The sequence below is a fragment of the Ambystoma mexicanum genome, chromosome 4p (genome assembly GCF_040938575.1).
Source record: "Ambystoma mexicanum isolate Mex_15411 chromosome 4p, UKY_AmexF1_1, whole genome shotgun sequence".
Taxonomy (NCBI): domain Eukaryota; kingdom Metazoa; phylum Chordata; class Amphibia; order Caudata; family Ambystomatidae; genus Ambystoma; species Ambystoma mexicanum.
This window is the reverse complement of record NC_090927.1, coordinates 666476509-666502778: the sequence shown is the minus strand read 5'-3', so window position 1 is coordinate 666502778 and position 26270 is coordinate 666476509. Positions and strand designations below refer to the sequence as shown.

Here is a 26270-nt window from a genome sequence, read left to right as displayed (position 1 = left end):
GTGTGGCCCATGTTTTACCATCTGAATCATAACACCAGGGAGATCACCCATTGCATTAGGGAGCATATTCTCTGCTATCATCAAAACTGCACACAGCTGATGCCTCAACCGCAGACCTTTACCTAGGTTTCACTAAATGTCGCATTCCCATTGCTAAAATTAATTGGGTGATCAAATATATGCTCAGAGATACAAAACGGGTTGTACCAGAAAAACCTAGTTACACATTTCGCAGCCTCTTTCTGCATTGAAAAACCTTTAACTATACCAGATCAATGGATTGTTGTTGCTCACATACACAGACAGGTTTTGTTAACTGTGGGCAATGGGGCCCAAAATATTTTGAAATGTCTCTTCCACATCTTCTACCAACACGTCACAAATCAAACAACATATTGCTATGATTGCCATTCGACCCTGCAATTGGGGTTTGGGTCTATTTGACCTAATCACATTTGATCGAATTTATTTGACCTTTTTTTCGGTCTAAAATGATGCGGGGGAGACCCCCTCCAACCCATACGCACTTCCCCTCAACCTAATCTATACCCTTACCCGCCCCCATATATATATTTAATTAAATTGGACCAAAAAAAGTTTTAAAAAAATTAAATCATATGTTTTAGGTCAAATGTTTTTAGGTCAATTATGCTAATACCGTAATTGGCACTTCTGATTTTTCCCAACCACCATTAAAAATATCTCTATATCATGGTCAAGGTAAGGCGCGCAAAGAGAATGTCTTCCAGATTACAAGGATATCAACAGATGGATATTAGTATGCTTTGCTACCCGGAGCTGCATTCTGCTGCCCATCTGATCGGGGACTCGGTCGAGCAGGTCCTGTGAATCCTATAGCAGACAAGAACAGCTTAGAACTTGTTTTAGGGGAACATGAACAAAAACACATCAACCCTGAAAGCACCCAGCCAGGTCCCTCAATCGGAACAGATTCTAGCCTTCGCTGATTTGTAGCAAAGGAGCTGAGGCGCACGTCGGAACAGATCGAATGCATTTCATTAGAGGGGGAGCTCTGCCGATCCAATTCAATAATAAACTAATTCTGTTGCCCTGCAGACTCTGCTTCTAAAGTGAGCCGATTACTGTTGCCAGTTTTGCCACCACAAAGCAAACCTTATATAGGCGAGCAGGCTTTACATAGCAATGATGGAGTTGAGCCTTGGCACTGTGTGGACATTTCCAGAAGTTAATGGTCCAAATACATTAGCTCCAGCTCCCACGTGTTAGACAATCCTGGCTATGCCTATGTCTGGCAGTCGGAGTGCAGACTGGCATTGCGAGTTCCCCATGAGAAGGTGAGCGGGGCTCAATCAGTAGGTCAGCTTGCTGCCTACTTCGGTTGCCAGGCATAATGAGTTCTCCTCTCCATGATGCACGTGCAGTCCGATGATGTGCCAGCCCCACCCCCGAACAGCACGTTTTCAAATTCCAATGGTTCAAAATAACAACCAATGGATTTCTGAATGCCTGCATGACTGACAGCACACCCTGGCCACAGACTGGCCAAAGTGTTCTGTCAGTCACATCCTGGGCCACAACGTACGCTGTCTGCGTATAATCAGAAGCAGCAGTGCCAGACCGTCTACGCCCCGCCGGACCTCAATGCTATAGATCAGCGTCATCTACGTGGAGCCCTTCGTGAACCTTGCTGTAATAAAGGAAAATGCTGCTGGACACAGGGCGCGCCCCTGCACACACAGGCCATAGGCGCAACAGGCAGTGTTCCTCACTCCGCCACCCATGCACTGCACATTGGACGATGAGAAACATGGCCACTGCCGGACACATGGGAATAGATGGAAATGCTTTTACACAGTCCTAGGGGAAAGATGCAACTTCGATTTGTATTAAAAATGAAGAGTTCGTCGTTCACCAAGCGTGCAGAAAGAGGGGCCTTGCCCCTACGCCCAGACATACAGGCCGCCCCTGTATTGAATATTTATGGTTCCTAACAAACCTTAATATATCATTCCATGAACATCTACATAAACTCATATCAAACAATACAATCAAAACAATCAACATAAAGCTGACTCCATTTGCATTAAGTCTCATCCATAGAAAGTCCCTAGAACAACATATGGGGAACAAAACAATTCATTTCACCCACGAGTTAAAACAAACATGTACCTTATGATTTCATACGCATTAAATGAAACACAACCTGAAAACCGTTAATAAAACTCATGCTAGCTGCATATGTAGCACTAGTGACCCCCCTCCAACCCCCACCAACCCCTCTCCTGTAAGAAACATGCCAAGAAAGCCAACCCCGGCCAAGTGGTCGAGCGAGTACAGTGATGCAGAGACATCAAGGACCATGTATAGACACACGTGACTACCGACGAGCCATTGCACTGGCTCCAGTGGCACTCAGATCACAATTGCTTCACCAAAGGGACTTTTGGTGCAGGAAACGCCCAGTGCAACAGTTTCAGTGGGGGCAACTGCGATGCACTAATAACAGCGTTGACGATTTCCATGGGGAGGAGCCGAGCCCGGTCTGCCCTCTGCCACTGGGGATACTGGCTGAATGTGACCCGGATCCTGCTGTCTTCATGGCTTTGTCTCACATATTGTGTCCGATTGTAGTCTTCTGTGCTGTGATCCCCTCTGCCAGAGCGTTCAAGTTGCATACCACCTCACCACAGAAAGGTTGCTGCGATGAGCTTGTCAAGCAACAGCCATTGTTTACTATTTGGCTTTCTCAATTAGCAAATAGCACGGCCTAGTTTGAGTAATAAATCACAGCCCTGCGTGAGAAAGCGAGTAATGGAATAATGCTGCAGATGGTTAAGTTGGGGATGGGGGGTGCCGGGGGGAACGCAAAGCGTTTCCCCCCGGGGAGTTTTTGGCGCTGCACACGGCCAGCGAGTGGCCGTGGGGGTGCAGAGCGCCTCCCTGGGGGGTACTTAAGGGCTCAGGGAAGGTTCGGGAGGCAGGCGACGGTTAGGACTTGGTGATTGTCCTGTCCTGTTGCCTGTTCCCGAGCCTTCCCTGTTATTAGCTGGGCCTAGGTGCGCGAGTAGTGAGGTGAGGAAGGGGATTGTTGTAGACTGGGCGGGTAGGCAGGTTTAATTAAAAAAAAAAATATATATATAATCATAATTTTACATATTTATTAGTAGTGGGGAACGTGTAGCAGGGGTGCCGTAGATAAGACACCCCTGGCCTGCTTACCGTTGGGTTCCGTTGCGGCTGGTAAGGAGAGGGGAAGGGGCACATGGGCGGGGGTTTTCCCGGGCAGGAGCATCGCAGGCTCGAGCTACGCGGTAGCTCTTTCTGGTCAGGGGGAGGAAATGCGGTCCAATTAAAGGGACCTTCTTGTTTTTCACGCGGTAGCGTTAGGCAGGGATAGAGGGCACTGCATTTCCCTTAAAGGGACAGCAGTTAATTTACTGTGCAAGTGCGGTGTGGCCTCTGATCCACCAGGGGGCAGTGTGACACTGTCTTTATAGGCCCAAGTTGATTGGGGGCCAGTTTGATGCCGGTTTTTTCTCTTGTCTAGGTTAGTTTTTGGGTAAGGGTTTTTTGAGGGCTAGGGTTTTTTGTAGAAGGGGGGGTTAAAATAAAAAAAAAAAAAAAAAAAACACTATTTCCCCTAGAACAAGTTGTCGGCACTAAACATATTGAAAGTGTAGATTGGATTAACGCCTTGGGCGCCAGTGAATTTTTGATAGCCCAACTGGGTTTTTCTCGGGTTAAGGTTAGTGATCCACGGGTAGGTCCCTGGCTCGGGGGCTTATTTAGTTAGTTGTGTCAAAGGGCATATTTTAGTGCACATCCAGATTATTGGTGCACAATGGTGGGCCAGGGAGCAGGCAAGAAGGGTATGGTGGACGCTAGGGCTCTGAGGGAGGCCCTGGAAATTATCAGCAGGGCGTCTAAGGCCCAGCTGGAAGGGGCGGTGGTGGAGGTCACAGGTGAGAGGGAGCTAGGTGGGGGCAGGCCGCAGCGGAGAGCGGCAGCAGATGGGGCCCTCGCGGCAGTGGTGGCCTGCACCCCCGGGGCGGGGAGAGGGGAGGTTTGGGAAGGTAGGGGCAGGAAGATGAGGAGGGAGATAGATAGGAGGGCGTCCGGGGGGGAATTGAGTTCGGGTGGGCAGCCAGTGAGGGAGTTAGTGAGTGAGAGCCCTAGGGAAGCTAGGAGTGCTCCAAAGGAGATGGCTCAAGGGAATGAAGTTGGGGGCGGTGATGGGGCGCAGAGGGGCGTGTTAGGGCAGAGGGGAAGAGGGGGTAAATACCTGTGGAAGAGTGCAGGTGGGAGAAGGAGGGAGAGGTCCCCGGCATTTGAGGAGGGGAGAGTGGGGCGCGGAACGGCCCCCTCGGGTAATAGGAGTGAGGGCAGCCCCCGCTGGTCAGGTGGAGGTAGAGGGTTTCAGTACGACCCCTCCTCGGTCAACGCAAGGAGAGCCTAGAGGGCGCAGCACAGCCCCTAGCAATGAGGATTCCAGGGTGGAGGACGGAACGCCTCGCCCGAGAGAAGAGGACCAGGCAGGGGTTTCCACAACCCCGCCGAGAAGACTTCAAAGGAGTGGCGGGGCGGACGCCCCGGGCTCGCAAGAAGATCATCAACTCAACTCGGGGATGAGCTTGCATCCGCAATGGTATTTAAGGGGTGATGAAGTTGGATGGGAGGAATATGTGGGGCAATGGGAATTGGAAGATTACAGGGCGGAAAGGGAAAGGGGGGAGGAGAGAAGAAGTTCGAGGTGGGATATGGAAAGGGAAGTGCAGGGGGGACGGGGTGAAAGGGGTCAAGGGAACTATTGGCTGGGTGAGTGTGCTGACATGTTTTGTCCCCGCAGTAGGAGCCCTCTACGAAAGGAGAGGAGGAGCATTGGTGTGGACGCCAGACCGCAGGTGGCAGGTGTGGAAAGAGGTGAGCGGGAAAGGGAATGGTCATCTGCATGGCAGAGAGGGGTTACAAATAGGTGGACAGGGGATGAACAGGCTGGTCTTCAAGGTGTAAGGAAAGAAGTTGGTGTGCAGGCCATTGGAGCCGAGGGGGTTGAAAAGAGCATTTGCTCAGTGGAGGTCCAAACGGACAAAGTGGTGGAGCCATTGGGGCTCGAAGTGCAAGCTGGTAAAGATAAGGAGGTGGAAGTGAAAGGAAAGGAGAAAAAATTGCCATACATGGGGATAACAAAACCATTGGGGGCGCACTTGATGGTAGCGACCAGGGAGAAGATTCAGGCGGGGGAATTTGTGGATGTCTTCAAATTGCTCCATAGGGAAGTGAGAGTGAAGGAAGGTCTAAGGAGGAAGAGAGGGAACCGGCTTCATGCCCGAGGGTCCCGGTGACCAATCAGAATTGGACGTCAGCGTTTATCATTTATGCCAGTGTGTATTGCGAAAAATTCCTGGAGCGTTGCGTGGCCCTGCTTAAATATATGGATGTAATAAGGAAGGCTTTCACGAGCTTTGGGGGCTTTGCCTGGGTAAGGTATGATGAGGAATTTAGAGCGAGAATGGCAGAGGACAGTCAGGCAGTCTGGGGGGAGATAGATATGGATCTCTGGCTGCAATGTATGGCCCCAACAAGGCCTGCCCCGACATTACACACAGCAAGTGGGCTGCCTGTGCCTTTCCGGCCCTTTCTTGGTCGCCCCGCCCATGAGGGGGTGAGGGGATGAGGCAGGGGTCAGTCCTCAGCAGCGTGCTGGGGGTACAATAAGGATAGCTGCGCAAGGACCCTGTGTAGGTTCAGGCACGAGTGTAGCAAGTGTGGTGGAAAACACCCTCTCACGCAGTGTTTCCAACAGGGAGACAGGGGGAGGGGAGAGGTGCAGGAAAAGGGGTTGGGGGAAAAGCTTTTACTCCAATTAAAGTGGGTGTGTTGGAAAAATGGTGCAATTTTATCCGGATAGGGAAGGGGCTAAGATTTTAGATTTTGAGTGAGGGGTTTTGGCAGGGGTTCAGATTAGGTTACCAGGGTCCAAGGGTGCGTCGGTGGGCGGAAAATTTGAAGTCGGCGAGAGAGAATGTTGAGGTGGTAAGACAAAAATTGAGCAAGGAAATAGCGGCAGGAAGGATAGTGGGCCCACTTGATGACGTGCCGGGTGACTTAGTGATATCCCCATTGGGGGTGGTGCCCAAGAAAGCTCCAGGGGAGTTCAGACTGATTCATCATTTGTCATGGCCGGAGGGTTTGTCAGTTAATGATTTAATTGCCCCGGAAGAATGTAGGGTTGTGTATGCAAGTGTTGACCAGGCGGTTGAGCTGATAAGGAAGGAAGGGCGAGGGGCCTTCATGGCCAAGTGCGATATCAAGGCGGCTTTTAGGTTATTGCCGGTGCACCCGGAGGATTTTTGGTTGTTGGGTTTGCAGTTTGAGGACCGCATATACATAGACAAAGCATTGCCAATGGGGTGCGCAATTTCCTGTGCTTTGTTTGAACGGTTCAGCTCTTTTCTACAGTGGGTTTTCTCATTCAGCTCGGGGTGGGAGAGTGTGCTGCACTATCTGGATGATTTTCTGTTCATTACCGGGGCAAAAAGAGAGGAGGATTGCAGAGAAATGCTAAAGTTGTTTCAGGAATTGATGGAGGAGCTGGGTGTACCATTAGCTGAAGACAAAAGAGAAGGGCCGGCAGTGGTGTTAACATTTCTAGGAATTGAACTGGATTCAGTGGCCATGACCTCACGCTTGCCGCACGACAAGGTGAGCAAATTGGTGGTACTGTTGGAGAAAGCGGTGGGGGCCAAGAAAATGATGCTGGTGGAGATGCAGGGATTGGTTGGGCATCTGAATTTTGCATGTAAGGTGGTGGCCCCATGGCGGACGTTTTGCAGGAACATGGCAAGGGCCATGGCGGGAGCAAAGTGCCCACATCATCGGATAAGAGTATCGGGGGCAGTGAGGGAGGATTGCAGAATTTGGCTGCGCTTCTTGGAGAGTTTCGATGGAGTGTCAATGTGGTTGCAGGGAGACCCGGTGACATGGGAAGTTCAGATACTCTCGGATGCAGTGGGGGCCGGTGGTTTAGGAGTGTTTTGGGGGGGGGGGGAATGGTGTGCGGAAAAGTGGCCAGAGGGGTGGTTGAAGGAAGGGAGGAGTATAGCATTTCTTGAATTTTTACCATTACTAGTGGCATTGGAGTTGTGGGGGAAGGAGTTGCAAAACAAGAAGGTGAACTTCAATGTCGACAACGAATGCGTGGTCCATGTGGTGAACAGACAGTCAGCTAGGGATCAGAGGGTGGCAAGACTGATGAGAGAATTTGTCCTGCGTTGCATGGAATGGAATGTGGTGTTTAAGGCAACACATGTGCCGGGGAAGGATAATGGCATCGCTGATGCATTATCTCGTTTTCAATGGCAGAGATTCCGTGGATTGGCTCCAGATGCAGATCAGGAGGGGCAGCAGATTCCGGAGGAGCTGTGGACGATAGGAAGCTGAGAGCGCTTGCTCTGGTGGAGGGTTCATTGGCCGCGGCATCTAAGAAGTCATACAGGAGGGCCTGGGAGGATTTTGTTAGAGGAGGAGCTTGTAGTTGGAAGGGTAGATGGGATGCGGAAGAGCGGAGGAGGGATGATGTCACGAATTTCCTTCTGAGGTGCATGGACAGGGGCTGGTCAAGGGCAACGATAGCAGGAAAGCTAGCAGGGATTGCCTTTTACGGGAAATGGTTTTGGGGTTTTCAACCAAGTGGGGGGGAGATGGCGAGTAGGATGTTGGAAGGATGGGCAAGGGAGAGTAAGAGGGACAAGGATAAGAGGAGGCCGATATCGGCGGAATTGCTGCAAAGGTTGATTGAGGTGGTGGGGGGAGTTTGCTGGTCGGTATGGGAAGGGGAACTGTTTGCGGCTTGTTTTACATGGTTATTTTTTGGGGCCTTCAGGGTTTCTGAGTTGGTCGGGGGAAAAGGGAGGGTAGGGGGACTGCAATGGGAAGATGTTCAAATTACAGAAGAAGGTTTAGACATCAAAATTAAAAGGTCCAAGACGGATCAGAAGGGAAGGGACTCTTGGGTTCTGCTGGGTTGAGGGAGCAAGGTTTTATGCCCAGTTCAGGCAGGCAAGGTGTGGAAGGAGTGCTGTGGGGGTAAGCCAGGCTTGGTTTTTCAGCATGCGGATGGATCGCCGGTTTCAGCGGTACAGGTGCTAGGGGTATTGCGGAAGGCGCTGGTGACGGTGGGAGAAAAGGCTGAGGAGTTCGGGACTCATTCTTTTAGGATGGGCGCAGCATCTGAGGGTACCACACTGGGTTTTTCGGAGGACAAGGTGAAAAGATTGGGGCATTGGAGGTCGGGGAAATACAAGGGGTACGTCAGGGATTTTGGAAAAGGGGAATGTTGAAGAAAGGTGGAGGAGGACTTTGTGGGCAAGATGTTGTTGTAATATTTTTGACTTGTCAGTAATTTTTGTAATTTCTGTTTCGGATGCTGCGCAAAAGAAGGGGGAGTTGGCGCAAGTTTGGATTGTTGGTCATTCAATTGTGAAGTGGGCTGGGAAAGAGGCGGAGAAAAGGGTGTTTGGAAGGCAGTTGGGGTGCAGTTACAAGGAAGTGGTGGTGAGATGGCACGGTTTGGGGGGCCTGCGGTGGGATCAGCTGCTGCCCATATTGGCAGAGATGAGGGCACGCTATGGGGTTCCAAGGGTGGTGATGCTGCATGCTGGGGAGAATGACCTGGTGAGATATACGGGGGTGGCTCTGCTAAAGAAAATGAAGAGGGACTTAGTGTGGGTTCAGGATATGTGGCCTCAAGCAGTGGTGGTGTGGACTAAGTTGTTGCCGCGAAGAGTTTGGAGGGGAGCAAGAAGTGAGGGAGCAATAGAGCGGGCCAGGAAGGGGATAAACAGGGAAATGGTAAAATTTTGTGCCTGGGTGGCGGTGCAGGTCATGGACCATAAGGAAATAACATATGAGGGTTTCCTTATCTTTAGAGAGGATGGGGTACATTTGTCCGTGTATGGGAATAATCATTACCTGGCGGACTTGGGTTCTTGGCTGGGAGACTGGGGAAAAAGTTTGAGGTAGAAAAATTTGGGGGGGAGGGTTGGGGCCGAAAGAACTCCTCGGGGGAGGGTTTTTCTGGTGCCGAGGGCATGGCCCCTTTTGATGTGGGGGGAGGGAAGCACAATGGGGGAATGACACAGGAAAGGAGGGGGTGGCGCTGTTTGCACAAGCAGGTCACCCCGGGGGAACAGGTATTGAGCCTGGAGGGGCATGGTCCCTGGGAGAAAGCGGGACGCCTGGAAAAGGGGCAAGGAGACGGTAGGATCCAAGGGATCATTAGGGAGGAAATTGGTTATTTAATTATTTAATTGTTGGGGGAAAATGAAAATGAAAATGTTTAAGTTATTTAATTGATTGTTCAAATATCTCTTTAGTTTGTTAGGTCATGGAGCCAGTTAAGCGTTTTGATTGTAAGCTTTGGCCTGTCACATTAAAGCGACCTTTTCCACTTTTAAATGAGTCTGGGTTTTTGTGCAGTAAGCCTAAAGGGCGGTCCCGGGGGGAACGCGAAGCGTTTCCCCCTTGGGTTTTTTTGGCGCTGCACACGGCCAGCGAGTGGCCGTGGGGGTGCAGAGCGCCTCCCTGGGGGGTACTTAAGGGCTCAGGGAAGGTTCGGGAGGCAGGCGACGGTTAGGACTTGGAGATTGTCCCACCCTCCCATCCCTTCATTTTGGTTTTAGGGTAATGTCAGTTATGGAATAGGGGGGTCCATTGTTCATGGGATTATGCGGGGGGGTTTTCTAGATGTCATGGGGAGTTTATGGTTTTTTGGGGTCTGTTATGAGGGTAGGGTTTGGTAGTTTTGTGACAGGTCAGGGCATGGTGAAAGTTTGTGTGTAATATATGTTGCTGATGTGGCAGGTCAGGCTGGCTGCAGGTCATAGGAAGGGGGAGTTTGGTGTAGATGGGAGTTTAAAAGGGGTTGAAGTGGGTCGGGGTGCCGGGGGCATGACCCCTTTTGATGTGGGGGGAGGGAAGCACAATGGGGGAATGACACGGGAAAGGAGGGGGTGGCGCTGTTTGCACAAGCAGGTCACCCCGGGGGAACAGGTATTGAGCCTGGAGGGGCATGGCCCCTGGGAGAAAGCGGGACGCCTGGAAAAGGGGCAGGGAGACGGTAGGAACCAAGGGATCATTAGGGAGGAAATTGGTTATTTAATTATTTAATTGTTGGGGGGAAATGAAAATGAACATGTTTAAGTTATTTAATTGATTGTTCAAATATCTCTTTAGTTTGTTAGGCCATGGAGCCAGTTAAGCGTTTTGATTGTAAGCTTTGGCCTGTCACATTAAAGCGACCTTTTCCACTTTTAAATGAGTCTGGGTTTTTGTGCAGTAAGCCAAAAAGTGTTCTTCTTCTGAAATATTGCAGATCAAGAATGAACTCTGAGCTGGCAGCTTTCATCCAAACACACAACATCGACATTGTGTTGGTTCAAGTGCCCTCTAAAAGAACTGCGATACAATGTTGCTATTGGCAATCCCAATCATCATTTCCAATTGGCTGAGGCAGTCTGTCAAGATTTGAACTTGAGGCTACAATGAGAGTTCTGCAGAAGGGGTTTCCAGGCAAATTGCCATGCTATTTATTTTGCTGCCACCCCTCCAATGAAGAGCCCGACGTGCCAAGGACGAGTATGATCGTCCTTTTTGCATAGACTGGCATAATAGTCTGGCACTTAAGGGGTTAATTTACATAGAACAATGTTTAAGCAGTTTAGTTCTTGCGCTTTTGCATGATTTCATTACTCCTCTATGTTTTTTCTTTCGTTAATGACATTGATTTATTTTGCATCTTCTCTCGTCACGTGTGTCAAAAGAAAACGCACAGTTTTAAACTTCTTCATGGGCATAAAAAATAATTCACAGAGAACGCGGCCTCTTTTACTTTTCGGAACAGCCTAAAATGTCCTTGACACAGGCACCAGGTTACAAGGCTGACGCTTGCAGGAAAGATCACCTGCAAGGATTCCAGTCAGCCGCCATGACATGTCCCCGACTTCCGGAAACTAGCCAGAGGGAGCCTTCACATTCTACAATCAACAATGTATGACTCCAGCTGCCATCTTAGGCTGGTCTCCAGGCCGCTAGCCTCTCTCGCTTTCTGACGGCCGCTTCACTTCAATGCATTGACAGCTCCCTGGAGTACAAACCAAGCACCGTTCAGATACAGCTCATCAGAAGAGACTTACCTCTTTTCCAGGAGCGCCCTCCGGTCCTTTTTCTCCCTTGTCTCCCTGGTCACCCTAGGAACAATAAATGCATATCATATAATTTTGAAAGGAACATTTCAAAAAGCCAACAAAACATAAAACAAATACTTCTTAAAAAATATTTCCGTGCCAGAATAGCTTCTTTTTGCATTTGTTTGTACTGTTTTTTTTTCTTTTTTTTCAAAGCGCTTGTCTCATTGAGCAATATGTTAGCAAACCAGGTATTGCATCTTCACATTTCAGGCAACTGTGACACAAAATGTTTGGCCTATCACACATAATGAAGCAGTGACGCCTCTTCCACTGCATCCACGTGCATACTGATCCATTAACTGTGTGCTTGACTGTAAGCTCATTTGTCGTAGTGTGACGAATCAACTTCTGGGGTACCAGTGGTCCAGGGATGAATATCGGTTTCTAAACCATCAATCAGCCCCACACCACTAGTACACCATAAGGGATCAGAACAGATTGGAAACAGAAGCAAATTATAAACCTCCTTTTCCAATTTTGGTAACGTGGATGGAATGGCAGGTTTATCTCCGCAAAGTTGTGGATCATTGGATAGTTGCAACACAGCGAAAATACAATTATTTCCCAATGATAAAAGGGACTGGCCAGTCAAGGTTGCATAGAAATCTCTACTTTATTATTATTCAACAGACAGTTCTAGCACACTACAACATACGACACACCCTGTAAAGGAATGCAGAGAACAGACAAAAAGGAAAAATGATGCACTCTGGATACTGACAGAAGGGTAGTTGGTAAAGTAATTAATCGCAAAAGTTCAAGGATACTTGGTTTTTGCACAAATGGAACAATGGTTGTAAAATGTCACTGGGGGCCTTCGGAGAAGGACCAGAGGGGACAGAATCACAATGTACCTTGTGCTTGTATAGGTTCTTTGTGCTCGACAGGAATGAGTCGGTTTCAGGGCGCTTTGCAGCTCCTGTGACAGAGTTCAAGACAGGAGACAGGTGCGAGTATCAGGCGGCAGGCAGTTCGGTGAGCAAGGACAGATGGACGGCTGCAGGCTGGCCTACAGGGTGGCTCAGGGTCAGGAAACACTGTCTCACTGCTAGTTGGCAGGTCTGAAGCATTGGTTGAGGCGTCTCGGATGACATTAGCAACTGTGGTGTGACAACAGTCAGCGGTGTAGTCGGTTGCAGCTCAAGGGGCTCGACTGGTTCGAAAATGTCCTTTACAGCAGACTATAGTTGATGCTTGTTGATGCACTCCTCCCACCTTCTTCAATGGGCTCACGTCGTCCTTTAAGGCTGACGGCCCAAAGCTGAGGAAAGTGTTGCAGGCAACGGCCTTGTCCTTAGTTTGGTTCTGAGACTCTCTGGCACTTCCCACCTAGGAAGCTTTCGTGTAGAGCCTAGCAGGGCACACTGTGTGCTGGCTGGGTACCATGGTCTGGAGCTGCTGGAGGGTCCTCTGGATTCAGTTTATCCCTCTGTACCCTGCGAGATGTAATGGGGAGGGATCTTGCTTCCCTCTTTGGAAATCCTGGCCTTTCTTCACTGGGCGAAGCTGTAAGGCAGACTGTACTTTCAGCCAGGGTCCAAATGAGTTCTTCTTGTTACTCCTTGCAAAGTCTTCAGATGATCTGCCCAAAAGAGGGGTTAAACCCTCTTTTAAAGCCAAATGGGCCACAGTGATTGATGTAGGCTAGGTCTACCTTAATGAACCAATCCTGGGTCCCCAACAACAATCTCCTGTATGCATGAGATCATAACCAGAGTATTTTGCAACAGAAAAGGTAAGGGGGTGAGAACACATGTAATTATAAGTCCCATCCATATTCCTGTCTGTTGTGGATCAAAGGGCCTCTCCAGTTAATTGAGCTCACTGTGGTTCCTGATAAAAGCGGCAGGACTCCATTGAAGCTGCGGCAAGACCATACTTTCGGTTGCTGCCAAACCACTTTTGAATGGGGTCCACCTGCAGGGATAACTACTGTAAACACCTGTCCCAAACATGACAGGTCACTGACCTTGACAGTAAGAGGCGGGAGCTGGCTTCAGGTTGACACAGATGCATATTAAAGGTGTTTGGGTTTTCCTGTCCTTTGTTAGTCCTGCGACCTGGGCTCCCGTGAGCCTGTTTGAATGAACTCTGATTAGTATTCAAGGCTGCCAGCAGCAGCTAACAAAGGAAAGGGCAGATCCATGGAGCTTTTGTTAGTTAATTAGTTAATTAGGCTGGCCATGGCAGGAGGAACATTTTGCCTTCCCCCTTCTTGATGCCTCGATGTACTGACTGTCATATTCCAACTAAATATGACAGGAGGGCTGTGTCCACCCAGAGTACACGGGTCTATGTGTATGTTGTGCAGTGAGCATGGGAAAATGTGTGCGGGTTAGCCCACACATTTTCCAGAAGTTGATCTACCACCATTCAATTTCATTTAAAATTCCAACTGCGCGGATGGATGAATTCCTCACACATAGGCAAAAAGGGTTTCAACAGTTTGTTTTCACACCTGCTTAAATATAACACAAAAGCATAATACCTAATCTAACCCTATTACCTAGACGCATACACCATCCACTTTCCAACATACCTGAGACTGGGTGATCTGATCCCCACTGTTCCTTCCCTCCCACCCCCAGTTACTTGTAGATCGATTGCTGACTATTGCTCTCCCTCCCCTGTTGTTAGCTCCCTTCTGCCTTGTTTCTCTTCTCCCTAGCCTTATTCTTCCACCTATGATTTTAAAGCACTCCATTGCTTCCCAAAGCTAGGACACCACTCAATACATACAGTAATAATAATAATAATAATAATAATAATAATAATAATAATAATAATAATTGCCAGGCTCTCTTCTTAGATTTTTCAATGCAGGTAAAATATTGGGGCTGTTGGCATCTCTAGTTTGCTTTGTAACCACCAATATATTTTACTGAACACTCCTTTCGCCAAATCTGTCGCATGAAATTCCTACTAACTTTGAACTTCCAAAAAGTCCTTATAAGCCGCTATTGTTTCCCATTGCCAGTATCTTGAAATCACTGAGCACAGGTGCTCTTTCAACATGCCTAATATTTCATACATGGCACATTGCCCCATTGTAAACAAGTAGAAAGCTAATTAACACAACATGTGGTTTCTGCCTTATCATAATGGATAATAGTTGTTACCACACGGTGCACTTACGCAACACGTTTCAAACGGGAGTACATTTTTCCTCGTTCTTCCCAACATAGGGGCTACTCTCTAGGAACCACCTGTCATTTTTTCTCGGACACGTTACAGGTAATGTGCGAGATAATGGACACTCGTTGTCTACAACATGCCTCCCTCCTGCGTTCCTGGGTCAGGACCTCTCCTAATCACTGAGATATTTCTATAAGTTTTCCCCATCCTACTACACCATGTCTGGTGATGCTTGTCAACCAATGACAGTCTATCTCTGCTCACCTTTTTCAATGTAGCTAAATGTGCAAGGTGATATGTGCAACTGGACAGTTTTGAATTTGGGACAGAAAGTTAATTTATGGCATGGTAGATTGTTCAATGTGATCATGCCAATTGCATTTCCAGTGGCACTCGCCATTTACACTTCACCATCTCCATTTCCCCTTCCCACTCAGTGCTTAATTTGTGGATATGTTTGCCAGGGCCTAGCCCCGGCACTTATTCCTGAGCATCGGCACTTATTTTCTCAGACTCAGTGTGATTATGCTGTGGTTTTTTGGCAACTCTATTATTTTAACTTTCTTCAGTAGTTGTCGCATAACAATCAACAACCGTGTCCAATTGTTAGTCTCTTCATCCTCGGCTGGCTCATTATTAATCATGAACATGATGAACCAGGTGGGCAGGACAGTGTTAGTTATCCATTTGAATGGCTAGCAAACAGCTGGAAGCTGACAATACTGGGTGCTTCTACTGGCCATGCCCATACACTGTTCCAATCATCCTGTCATCTTGCATGACACTGATGCAGTTACAATAATAATCAGCAACACTACCAGAGCAGTGTGGGTTGAGAACAAGAGGACAGTCACCAGCACCAACACAAGGGCAATGCCATGGAAAAGGCCATTGCCTAAGAGAAGTGCCCATTATGATTGCTAAGGTATACACAGATTTTGCAGTATTTGACAGGAAAGTTCAACAGTTTAGTAAAGTTTTCTGCATTTTTCAGTCAATCTATCATAGGAGGAACGCACATTTGCTCTTTTTTCTGTGGCTAGATGAGCAACATTTTCCATTTGCCACCTATAGAATACAGAATGTTAACAATGATGGTGTGTTTAAAGAAGCACTTCAATATTTGCACTTATTTTACATATTAAACACTGCATATCCCCCACATATCAAAGGGAAATTCAACTAGGACTCCATAACCCCTTATAGCAACCATGCCATGTCCTCTCTCCCTTTTACTCTCACCGCCTCTCATCCTCTATACTGAACTCACCTTCATTTAATTAAATGAGGATCTGGCTACCTCCCTTGACTGCCACTACCCTGCTCGCTCCTTCACCTCCTCTTGGCCCCACCCCCAAACATGGATCACCCCAGTCATCTAACATCTAAGGACAGTGTGACGCTTCCACCTACACCGCTGGCATAATAATCACTCACTACTTGTTTTACCAGCTACAAAGGCTCCCTGTTCACCCTCACTACTGCTCTCGACTCTGCCAAATCCACTTACTATATTAACCGTATATATTTTCTAGTCTCTCACCCCGTAAACTATCCATGACCCTCCAACCTGTGCTTACCCTCCAACAAGCCCTTCCTATCCTCTGCCCTTTCACCCTGAAGGGTTTTCATTTTACTTTTCCACTAAGATTAACAAAATACAAGACACCGTGCACATCCTCCTTTCTCTTCCACATGCTACCTTCTTCCCCATCCCATACCACACCCATTCCTCAATATCAAATGTGTCTCTCACCTGTTCCACAGAACTATAACCCATTCTCTGCTCAGCCAACCCATCCTGGGCTCCCAATGACCCCTTTTGCACCGCAAATTATAACAAAACTGGTACTATCAACTCCCCTGATTTCACTCCCTCTTCAATCTCTCTTTTCAGGTATCTTCCCTGTCTGCTATAAAATATCCACTATCATGGTCATACTAAAGAAACCCACTGCTGATCCTACCTACCCCACTTTCTATTAACCTGCCACTTTCCTTGTCCCACCACTACAAAATCCTTGAGCGTATGATCTTCAATCACACTGTGAACTTCCTCAAGACTCACACTATGCAATTCCCTCCAATAAATATTTAGAAAGAAACACTCCAATGAAACTGCTCTTGTCCATGCTTTTAACCCAATGGCAACCTATCACCACTCTCATCTCTCCTCCATTCGCATCCTACTCAACCTCTCTCCTGCCTTTGACACAGTGGATCATCCCTCTCTCCTTCAAACACTCAGTTTCAAGGACACTTCCCTTGACTGAGTTTCCTCCTGTCTAGCCACTCCTTCTCCCTCTCGTGGAACTCAAACTACAACACACCAGCTCCCCACTCTGTAGGCATTCTTCAGGAATCAGTACCGGGACCACTCCTCTTGCCCTCTATAACACTTTGCTTGATAAATTAATCAAATTATTTGACTTTACATATCACCTCTTTGTGGATTGCGCTCGAATAGTTTTCTCCTTTTCTCTTTCAACCCAGCCATCTAAGAACACATCACCAATTGTGTCACAGCCATCCAACACTGGATGGCTCTATGCTACCTAATGCTAAACTCTGCCAAAACAGAAGATATATTTCTAATGGCTTCAAAGCTAACCCCACTCTACCATCACCCATCTCCTACCCCCTTCCCTCATCACCCAAGGCTCACAATCTCAGGGTTCGCTTCTACAGTGACCGTAGACTTCATTGATTTAGCCCAACAATGGCCATCGTGGCCAGAATCCACCTCACCATCACACAACCAAGACTCTGATCTCTATCCTTCAACTCAACAAATTTAACTGCTCTAGCCTACTCTCCTCACTGAACAAAGTCCTCAACTTTGCCACACACTCCCTCTATAACCTACCCAGAACCTCTCCTACCTCCACCTACAGACGCCATGCTGTATGGCTTTCCATGTACAATCCATCTTTCTCCACATTTTTGATCTTGGTCTTCAAATCAATCGATGGTCCAGTTTGCTAATACCTTGCTGACTGCATCTCTCTTTAGTCACCCTCTTGTTCTCTGAGGTTCTATTCCTCAGCCTTTCTATGCCTCCGACCTGTGCCTTTTCCTGCTTGTGCTCTTCCTCAATACTTGTCTTCCTTTACTAGAAAGTCTTCCTCCTACCAATCAAAACCTGCTTAACAGTGGAACACTTCCAACCCTCACTCAGCACCTGCTAGCTAGCGAGGGAACATGTTCTACCCTCTCCCCAACACTTATCAAGTGTAACTCATAACATCCCTGACATAATGTCACTAAGGAATATAAATATACTGCTTAACCATAGATAATGGCACTATGTACTGCATGTTTATGTTATTTATTTATGTCCCGTTGTTAATGGGGCTATGCTTCGTGTTTGATCCACCCCACCATCAGCAGGCTTACCCACAACCCACTAACCACTGCATATTATAAGGTTACCCTTACACTGGGACAAACACTGCCATCTCATACTTTATCTCATGTAAGATATTTCAGTTTAAAATGACATAATGACCATCTAAATGAATAAATACAAATAAAAAACGTAACCCAGCGCTAACTGACTGCCCCCCAAAAACTGCCCATTTTTTTCCAAGGAAAGGCACCCTGAAACTCTTTTATCCATGTTCTACCTCCTTATTCCTTCAATTATCAACACCATGCCCCTCTTATTCTACTGACTATATTTTGTCAACTGGACATTTCAGGGTCTGCAGCTTTTTTGAAAATTGGGCATATCACAGGAAATCAAAGGGGACGCATATCATTTATTTTTGATTCCCCCCATTTCAGTCTTTGATAGATACCACCCATACTTTTGAAATACTATCCCATGAATAGGTGGTATTGGGTAAGAGAGATTATTTAGTCAGGCCATAGAGGCCAATTTAATGAGCGTGATCCGACTGTTAACAGCAAAAATAGACATACTCTGTCTTCACATATCACTATCCATAATATTGAAGAGGAACCTTAAATAAAGAAAGAAGCTGGTTGAATCAGAGTGTGTGGCATGGGAAGTGCCTATTTATTCATGCACCAAGCACCCAGGCTTCTGATAATTTGTCATTTAACAGCAGGACATGCTGAAAACCTCTTTTCTATCAAAGACCTGCCATTGAATTTGCACGCATGATATGAGGAGAAATCCGACAGAAATGTTGCCAACTACATAAAGAAAACCCAGCATGTACCACTGTAATGCCTATTTTAAAACCATGCAAGCAAAGTCATTTGCCTTCAATTTCATAAGCTAACACATCATGTGTTTTTCAAATGAGGCACATCTTTGTTAATACATGATGAAAATGACCTCTCCTCTGAATCCTAAATATCTTGCTACAAAGATCAATACATGTTTCAGAATTGACCATTGTTTTATTCTACAATGTATTTCATTTAAAGCATGTGAAATAATGTTGATGGAAAAAGTGCTTCTTTTCTCTGTCAGCAGTACAAATGCCCAGTGCTTTTCCTGTACAAATAATAGGAGAGAAATCACTTGTGTTTTCATGTAGAGGGGATCTGGCCTATCAGTTTGATCTGGGCTGCTACCATTGGTGGCAGTACCTGGCTGATTTGCATATAGCTGGATCTCTTTTGCAATAGCGTGGATGGGCTAAAAAACGGTGGTTTGTAAGGTTGCCCAGAGCAATGCCAGTGGTTCAGATTAATTCAAAACCTTCAACCCATCACTTTTTTTCATTATATTATAAATGAAGAGCTACATGTTAAATCACAACAGAAATAACTGGGTGTCCACTTAACATATTAGGACTTGGGTATAATGAAATACTATGAGAAAAATAACAGTGTCCCAATTTAGTTTTTGCCTAAACCTGTTGCGCTGGTTCTTTAGTCAGTCTAATATAAGCTAAACTTCAATTCAACTCACATGGGAAACCCAAGATTGAGGGAGATCTAGGGACAGAGAAGATCAGCTCAGCCATCTGGAAATATAGACCTCTTTTTCTTCCATCAAAGATATACATTGGACCCAGCACTACAAAAGAATCCAATGCTCAAGGCCTCTGATTAATGTGCTTCACCCACCCACGTGCTAATTTTAAGAGAAATGCTTGTACAAATACATTAACATACATTGCAGTAGAGTCCAATAGATAGCCCTCAGAAAAGATCTGAGTTGGGTTTTAGAACTAAGGCAGCCAATGTACTTAAAGTTTCAACTTTGACATTAGCCCTGTCATAAATCTACCATCTGTACGGAGGCAATAGAAAGTCTAACATAGGGGCCTCTGACATCTGCTTCCACGATCCACTTTGCTGACACAGATTTTGTATGTGCAAAGTTAAACAGTTATCAATCTGGCACTTTAAATGGCATTATTTGGTGCATTGAAAAATGACGCCAGCCATCATTTTCTAATGCTGAGGTTTAGAACAAAAAGGGCACATGTTCTGAAACCAGAAGAGACTCCCCTATGAAATTATCAGTTATCTACATATTAATAACTTTGTCAGATGTCATCACACAAATTCATGCCACATATGTATGAATTTGGCTTCATCATGGGAATCTAAAAATCCATACTTCATTGAGGGGAGCATTCCTACTGGAAGATGGAGGAAAATATGATAATGAGTCAAAATTGTCCAGCACCACCCATGGCACGCGTGCACAAATATGATCCACCTATGAAATTGAGGGGTGCATTCCATAGTAATGTCGACCTTTTAAGTCAGTAAGTGGGGTGATTTGATGGATCAAAAATTGTGATGTAATATAACCTAGTGTGGGGAAATGAGAGCCTATTTAAGTTCCAACCCACAGAAATAGAGAGAGCTCTGAGATTCTGAAGGCTGCAGAAACCTGAACCTATGTCTAATTGTATGAGCATTGAGGTGAGATGACATCTTGAGGGATGAGAGAGACTATGGGTGTAGTGCAAGAGGTAGACTGAAGCAAATTTCACCTGACACTGACCTGATTTCCCAGTGGCAGAGAAAGCAGACAGTGGATGGACGTAGCATACTGGGGAGATTACCTGGAGAATGAGAGGGTCAATGGTGGGTCTGTGCCTTAAATTAATTATCCAAAAGTGAGTATACAAACTTCCAATGCAATTAGATAGATGTCCCCCATAATTATTTCTTTAAGTCCCTGGAACTGGTGCAAGTTGGAGAGAAAACAACTAGGGGAGGCTGATTCCAAAGAGAATGTGTTAGCCTTTTAGTGTGAAATGCACACTGCTTTCTCAATATAGTCAAAGCCAAATGAGACCTGATTAAGTGTAGAACGAATAGCATTTTGGTGCAGCACATGTACACTTTTTTAAAATAAAAATCATAGCCAAGTAAATGCCATCCTGTGCTTTTACAGGTATAGTCAACAATTGGTCCTGTGAATTGGTGGCCAACGGTCCAGGGTCTAACAGAGAATTTATAAATCAGGACCTGTGAAGGCCTGGTCATCGAGAAAGAGACATTGGGATGAAAGGGAGCTTAGATGGGCCCATTTCCATTCCCGGGAATATGATGCAATTTTAAATGAACATTCAAGCCTCACCCTCATTCTGCATAAGGGAGAGAACCCAATCTGTGAAGTGAAGTGGGAGGGGTGTCCAGTTAAAGTTTCGAATCCTTTTGGTCGAATGCCAAAAGGATCAAATCAATAGGCCCGAAAACAAAAGGGTTGACATTTTCTTTTTACATGTATATTTTTTTTGTGGCTTTTGTATAGATAAAAAGGTGTTTTTAACAAGAAAAACAGGGGTTTGGGGGGAAACCCCCCAAAAAAAAATCTTGACCCTTTTTTTCGGTCCTATTGACTCGATCCTTTTGGCATTTGACCAAAAGGATTCGAAACTATGACCTTTAACCAGTGGGAGGGATATTACCTGAAAATCATACAATCATATTCCTATGAAGAGTAGATGAATCAATAGTCTGTGCAATCAAAATTGATAGCACAGCCTAACCCCAAGCCTGTAGATTCTGATGCAATCTTCCATATCTTGTATTTATTTACATGCATATGCTAGACCCCATAGCATAACATCTACACATGGGAGAATCCACATAAAATGTGATTTATATTAATATGTATGTTTATGTAACATTTCTCTGATACAAATACGTATGATTGATATTGGAGAAAATAAAGTGCCCTTACGAACTTGTCATTCATTAAAAGAAAGTCAGTTCTTTTGTGTATGATGTGCGAAGTATTTAAACACACTGGCCTACAAGTGGCAATGTTACCATAGACGTGTGCTGCTTAGAAGTTGCACAGTATCTTTTAAGATTAGAGGTTTACACATATAAATATTCGATTTATGTGAATTATTGTATGCGTTCTGTGAAGAATTGCAAACGGTACAGGCAGGTGGAATCATGTTCTTTTTGTAGTCCAGATCCCTATGTCTCCAAGTTATTATGGAACTTCCCCAGCATAATGTTTGGGTACTACCTTGGTTTTGATTCATTTAAATAAATGAGAGTTTCAACTCTGAATACAGCCTGTTTGTGGTCCCAGGATTGAGGGGTGGTATTGTATACTTGAGAGAATGAGGGGGTTATATCAGAGGCTGTACCTTACAAAATGAACATTTAATTCAAAATAATTCTGACAATTTGCATCTGTGGTTTTGTGTTTATTTCCAGTCGTTTTTCTTGGGTTTTGTAGATGAATATCTGTTTTTATGTGATCAGTCTTTCATCAGAGCATCGTATGCTGGCATGACTCTTACTCTAGCCTTTAAATATTTTGACTTTGTATTTAGGCTATCACCAGTGGTCCAAGGACATCAATAAGCAGTGAAGTGAATAAGGGCCAGCCCTCCCTGATTCCTTATCCCAGAGGATACTGCAGCAAGACGAAACCATTGGTAGGAGTGGTCGCTTGGGAGGAGGATATATGTTGTCTGCATAGACCACATATTCTTGATTATGAAATATTAATTTGACAGTATTTGTATCAGGTATAGTGATTCACCCTGCTGAGGTGAATAAAGACATAGAGCCAGAATCCTTATCAACCATGTACTATGCAGATGGATACGTGAAATCCTTACCAGCTTTATGGATATCAGACACAAACTAGTCTGCACAATCTCATTTTACAGCTAAATCAGATGAACTCTGATGACTTTCCCAAATGTTCTATACAAGTAAGGTGTGCATCCCTCTATTCATGGGCCTGCCTTGCCTACAATCCCTTCTTGTGCTTTTTAGGTCCTGCCTTGAATAGTTTTACTAAACACTCCTTGTGTTCCCTCAAGAGGTTAGTAGTGCAAGTTAAGCGGGCAACTTTCTGCAAACATTTTGAGTATCAAGGGCATGGTTTTCTGCTGAATCCAGTGACCACCATTCCTGCACGGGGCACACAAATCAGTATAAATATCTAGGTACCCTGCTTTAGGGCCATACAGAGATAGTAGAATTACCACCTCTCTATTCAACAGGGCTTCCAGGATCTTTCAACTCCCTCTGCCATCATGGTTTATTTCATTACTTGAGATTGAGCATTTGTTACCTGTAAATATCATGCATTTCTTTTTTTAAATAAAATATCTCCCAACCAACCTGCCATTCACCAATTTGACACAATCCACATTTGTTAGATACAGTCTTGTAGGATCATCATAATATCCTGCATATTTCACATCAACACTCATTCTTTCTAAAAAGATAAAAGTTGGTCCTATTCCATGAGAACACCCTTGCCATTGGTGATGTAGTATCAGTCTATGGCATTATACAAGCATATCTTTTCACCAGCACATCTCATTGCAGAACTCGAGCTCAGTTATTCCCAACTGTTCTTGCGATTTCTCTCTATAATGGCCTTTAAATGCTATACAAAGCCCCACTTGTTTATAGCCTTCACACTTCCATCTTACATCCAAATGGTAGGATGAGCAGGATTCAATTTACCTTTACGGCCGCTTCAGGTTTTCATTAATACCATATACAAATAGCTAAATGAAGTCAATAGGACTGATTTGCTGTTTTAAAAAATATGAGACTACTTGCAAAATCATATTCTATTTTTGTACAAGTCCAATGCAATTTCTGCATGCACAGGTACATAAGTGCTGCTAATTTGCATGGCACCCATGCAACTGTGCATGCACACATTTCACGTTCACATGCGTACAATGCCCAGGTGTAATTTCTTCAGCTCTAGTGCCACTAAGTAAAATGTACATGCAGATATGCCATCGGTGCATGTGCAAGATGCATTTGCGGTTTCGTACATATATGGTTGACTGACTCCAGTTTTGGTTGATGATACTTCCACAGTGACTCTTGTACCAAGATTAGATACTCACAGTCCACCGCCTAAGGCAGGGGTGCACAAATGATTTTGGCAGAGGGCCGATGTAACCTACATGCTGCCTAAAGTGGGGCAAAAAGTAAATGTGTTTAGGGAACGGCAGTAGTCGGGGACAGGGGGGTGAGTCAAGAGACATTTTCAACCCCAATTTGTATTCAACAGATGTCTCTGCCCCCCCCCATCATCCACATCAATGGAATGGCCCTGGAATGGACCCACCCCAACCAAATATAGATTGCCATGGTTCTGCTTTAAAAATGCTGCCACCCGCCAAATGGTATATCCCATCTCCCTTGAACCACCACCAAATGTATGTCCCCCCACCAAACTGCATGGCCCTGACCCCACAAAGACCACCCCCCACCACCAATGGAATGGCCCTGGTCCCGCTTATCATTGCACACCCACCAAACTGCATGGCCCTGGACCCCCTATTCCCTCCCACCTCCAACCAAACACTATGCCCCATGATCCCGACCCCCAACCAAACACTATGACCCATGACCCCCACCCCTAACCAAACACTATGCAAAACAAAATGCCATACCCATAAACCCCAGCTCGAACAAAAGGTTGTCCTCATTACCCCCAACAAAAGACCTCCATGACTACCTTCCCCAGCAAAAGGCCACCCCATGACCCCCATTCCCAAACAAAGCAAAATGCCATCCCCTTGACTCCCACAAAACACCATCCCCATGACCCCTGCCCAATAAAACACCATCTTCATTCCCCCCCGTCCCCCAACAAAAGGCCATCCTGATGCCCCCCCCAACTAAACCCAATCCCCAGGACTCCCTATCCCCTAACAAAAGGCCATCCCCATGACCCCCCACTGCCCCAACAAAATGCCATCCCCCATGACTTCTCCCTCTCCCCCCATCTAGAATGCACTTACCTGGGTAGCAGATGGGCGAGCTGGAGGAGGAGTGAGCCTGAAGGCAGTCTTGCTGGCGAGGTGGCATGCGGGTGAGCCTGTTCTGAACTTGTACTGCTGCTGGCGTGGCAAGGCTGAAATGCTTTCCGGTAACAAGCCTGGAGCCATGCCAGCCACAGTGGCCGCACTCCATTGGTGAAGTACAAGCACTACGTGACTCCTAGGAGCCACGTAGTGCATACACTGAGCCAATGGAGGGTCCATACTTTTCCCAACCTGGCATGGCAAAGACTCTCCTAATGGAGGGCCGCCGTTGCTGCTTGCAGGCCGCGCTCCATTAGGAAAGTGTTTCACCCTCACGGGTCGGAAAAAAAAACATGCCGGGCCGCACTTGGCCCGCGGGCTGTATGTTGTGCAACAGTGGTCTAAGGGTTTTGTAACAACACTCTTTGGAAATGTCAGACTTTAATTTACTTTCCAGCCTCTCTAATCTTGAAGGGGAGTGTGCTTCAAGGTGGTCCGGGGGGTGGCAACAGTTGATTTGTACTGTCTGCAGCAACAACACCACATACATCAGGATCAGTAGTTTTCTCATAGGCAAGAGAGCTGTGGACAATAAGTGGGAATGATATCCAGCTATCTGCTATCTGCTTCCCTACTATCTGCTTCCCTACTCTGGAATGCTGACATTCCAGAGCAGACTGGACCATTTCCAGTTCGAAAGCGGGCTCTTTTTTTCCTGAGGGAAGATCAGAATCTCAGTGGGAGGCTAATAGCAGCGCATCTCTGGACAGGAAATGTCACATCGCAATAGAATGCCATGACAGGCATGATATAACATGCATGGTCACCTGCTGGAGTGGCATCAGCCGATCAGAAATCTAGGAAAACAGGCTTGAACTGTCAGTATGAGCCATGCCCTATTCCTGCCTGATCCGCCAGCATCCCAGCCACTCACTTTTGCCTCGCCCGCCCTACAGCCCTCCACCCCCTGGAAGTCCTGTGCGCCCTTACCCTCATGGAATACCTCTCCCCGCCCCCTTGGCAACACCCACTGTAACTCTGCTTCCCCCACTTGCCCGCTTCTTGGTCCACAGGGGCTGTGTGTGTCATCTCACATCATGTAAATAGTAAAGTTCCTACCTGCCATTTTCCCCTTTAAGAAATGAGAACAGCTCTGTGCCAACGCCGAGGCCCTCGCTTGGCTTGAGCCAGCCTTGGCTCTCGCTTGTGGGCAATTACTGTCCATGTCTGCCCGGGTATAATGATATTAACGCTACACTCCCATCATTCTGATATTGCACAAAGGGCAGGTTCAAAACTCAGATTTGTGCAGGGGCCTTTCCTATGATGTAATGAGAATCCGGTTTTTCCAAGCTCTGGTTTTAAATAAAGCTCTTTCTTTAACACCTGGAACCCCGCTTGTCCTGACTCGGCGAGGCACACACAGCAGCAAGTTATTCCGGTGTGAGCCGAGTCTCTTCCCTTCAGCCTTCACTGCTGGTGCATGGAATCGCCCCTGCGGGTGATACAGGCGCCGAGTCACTCACACGAACTCCAAGGCGTAGACACGTGTGCCTCCGAGTTATTGAAGTCACGCCAACTAATATGCGGTGACCTCACGCACCTAATCTGGCCGTGTACAGGTTCAGGCGTACAGTGCCCTGGGTAGCGGCGGCTTCCTAAGGCTTCCTGATCTCCATAGCGCGCACAAGAGGATTAACTCCCCACCAGCAGT

The 26270-nt window shown here is 46.4% G+C and overlaps 1 protein-coding gene across 3 annotated transcripts in view; it reads right to left on the bottom strand.

Annotated features, from left to right (window-relative positions):
* COL19A1 (collagen type XIX alpha 1 chain) overlaps positions 1 to 26270 on the bottom strand; it is a 2241461-nt gene that overhangs the window by 1038437 nt on the left and 1176754 nt on the right. For all 3 annotated transcript variants that reach the window (XM_069606203.1, XM_069606204.1, XM_069606205.1), the window contains exon 13: positions 11175 to 11228. In XM_069606203.1, the coding sequence (XP_069462304.1) occupies positions 11175 to 11228 (54 nt within the window). The remainder of the gene's footprint in view (positions 1 to 11174; positions 11229 to 26270) is intronic.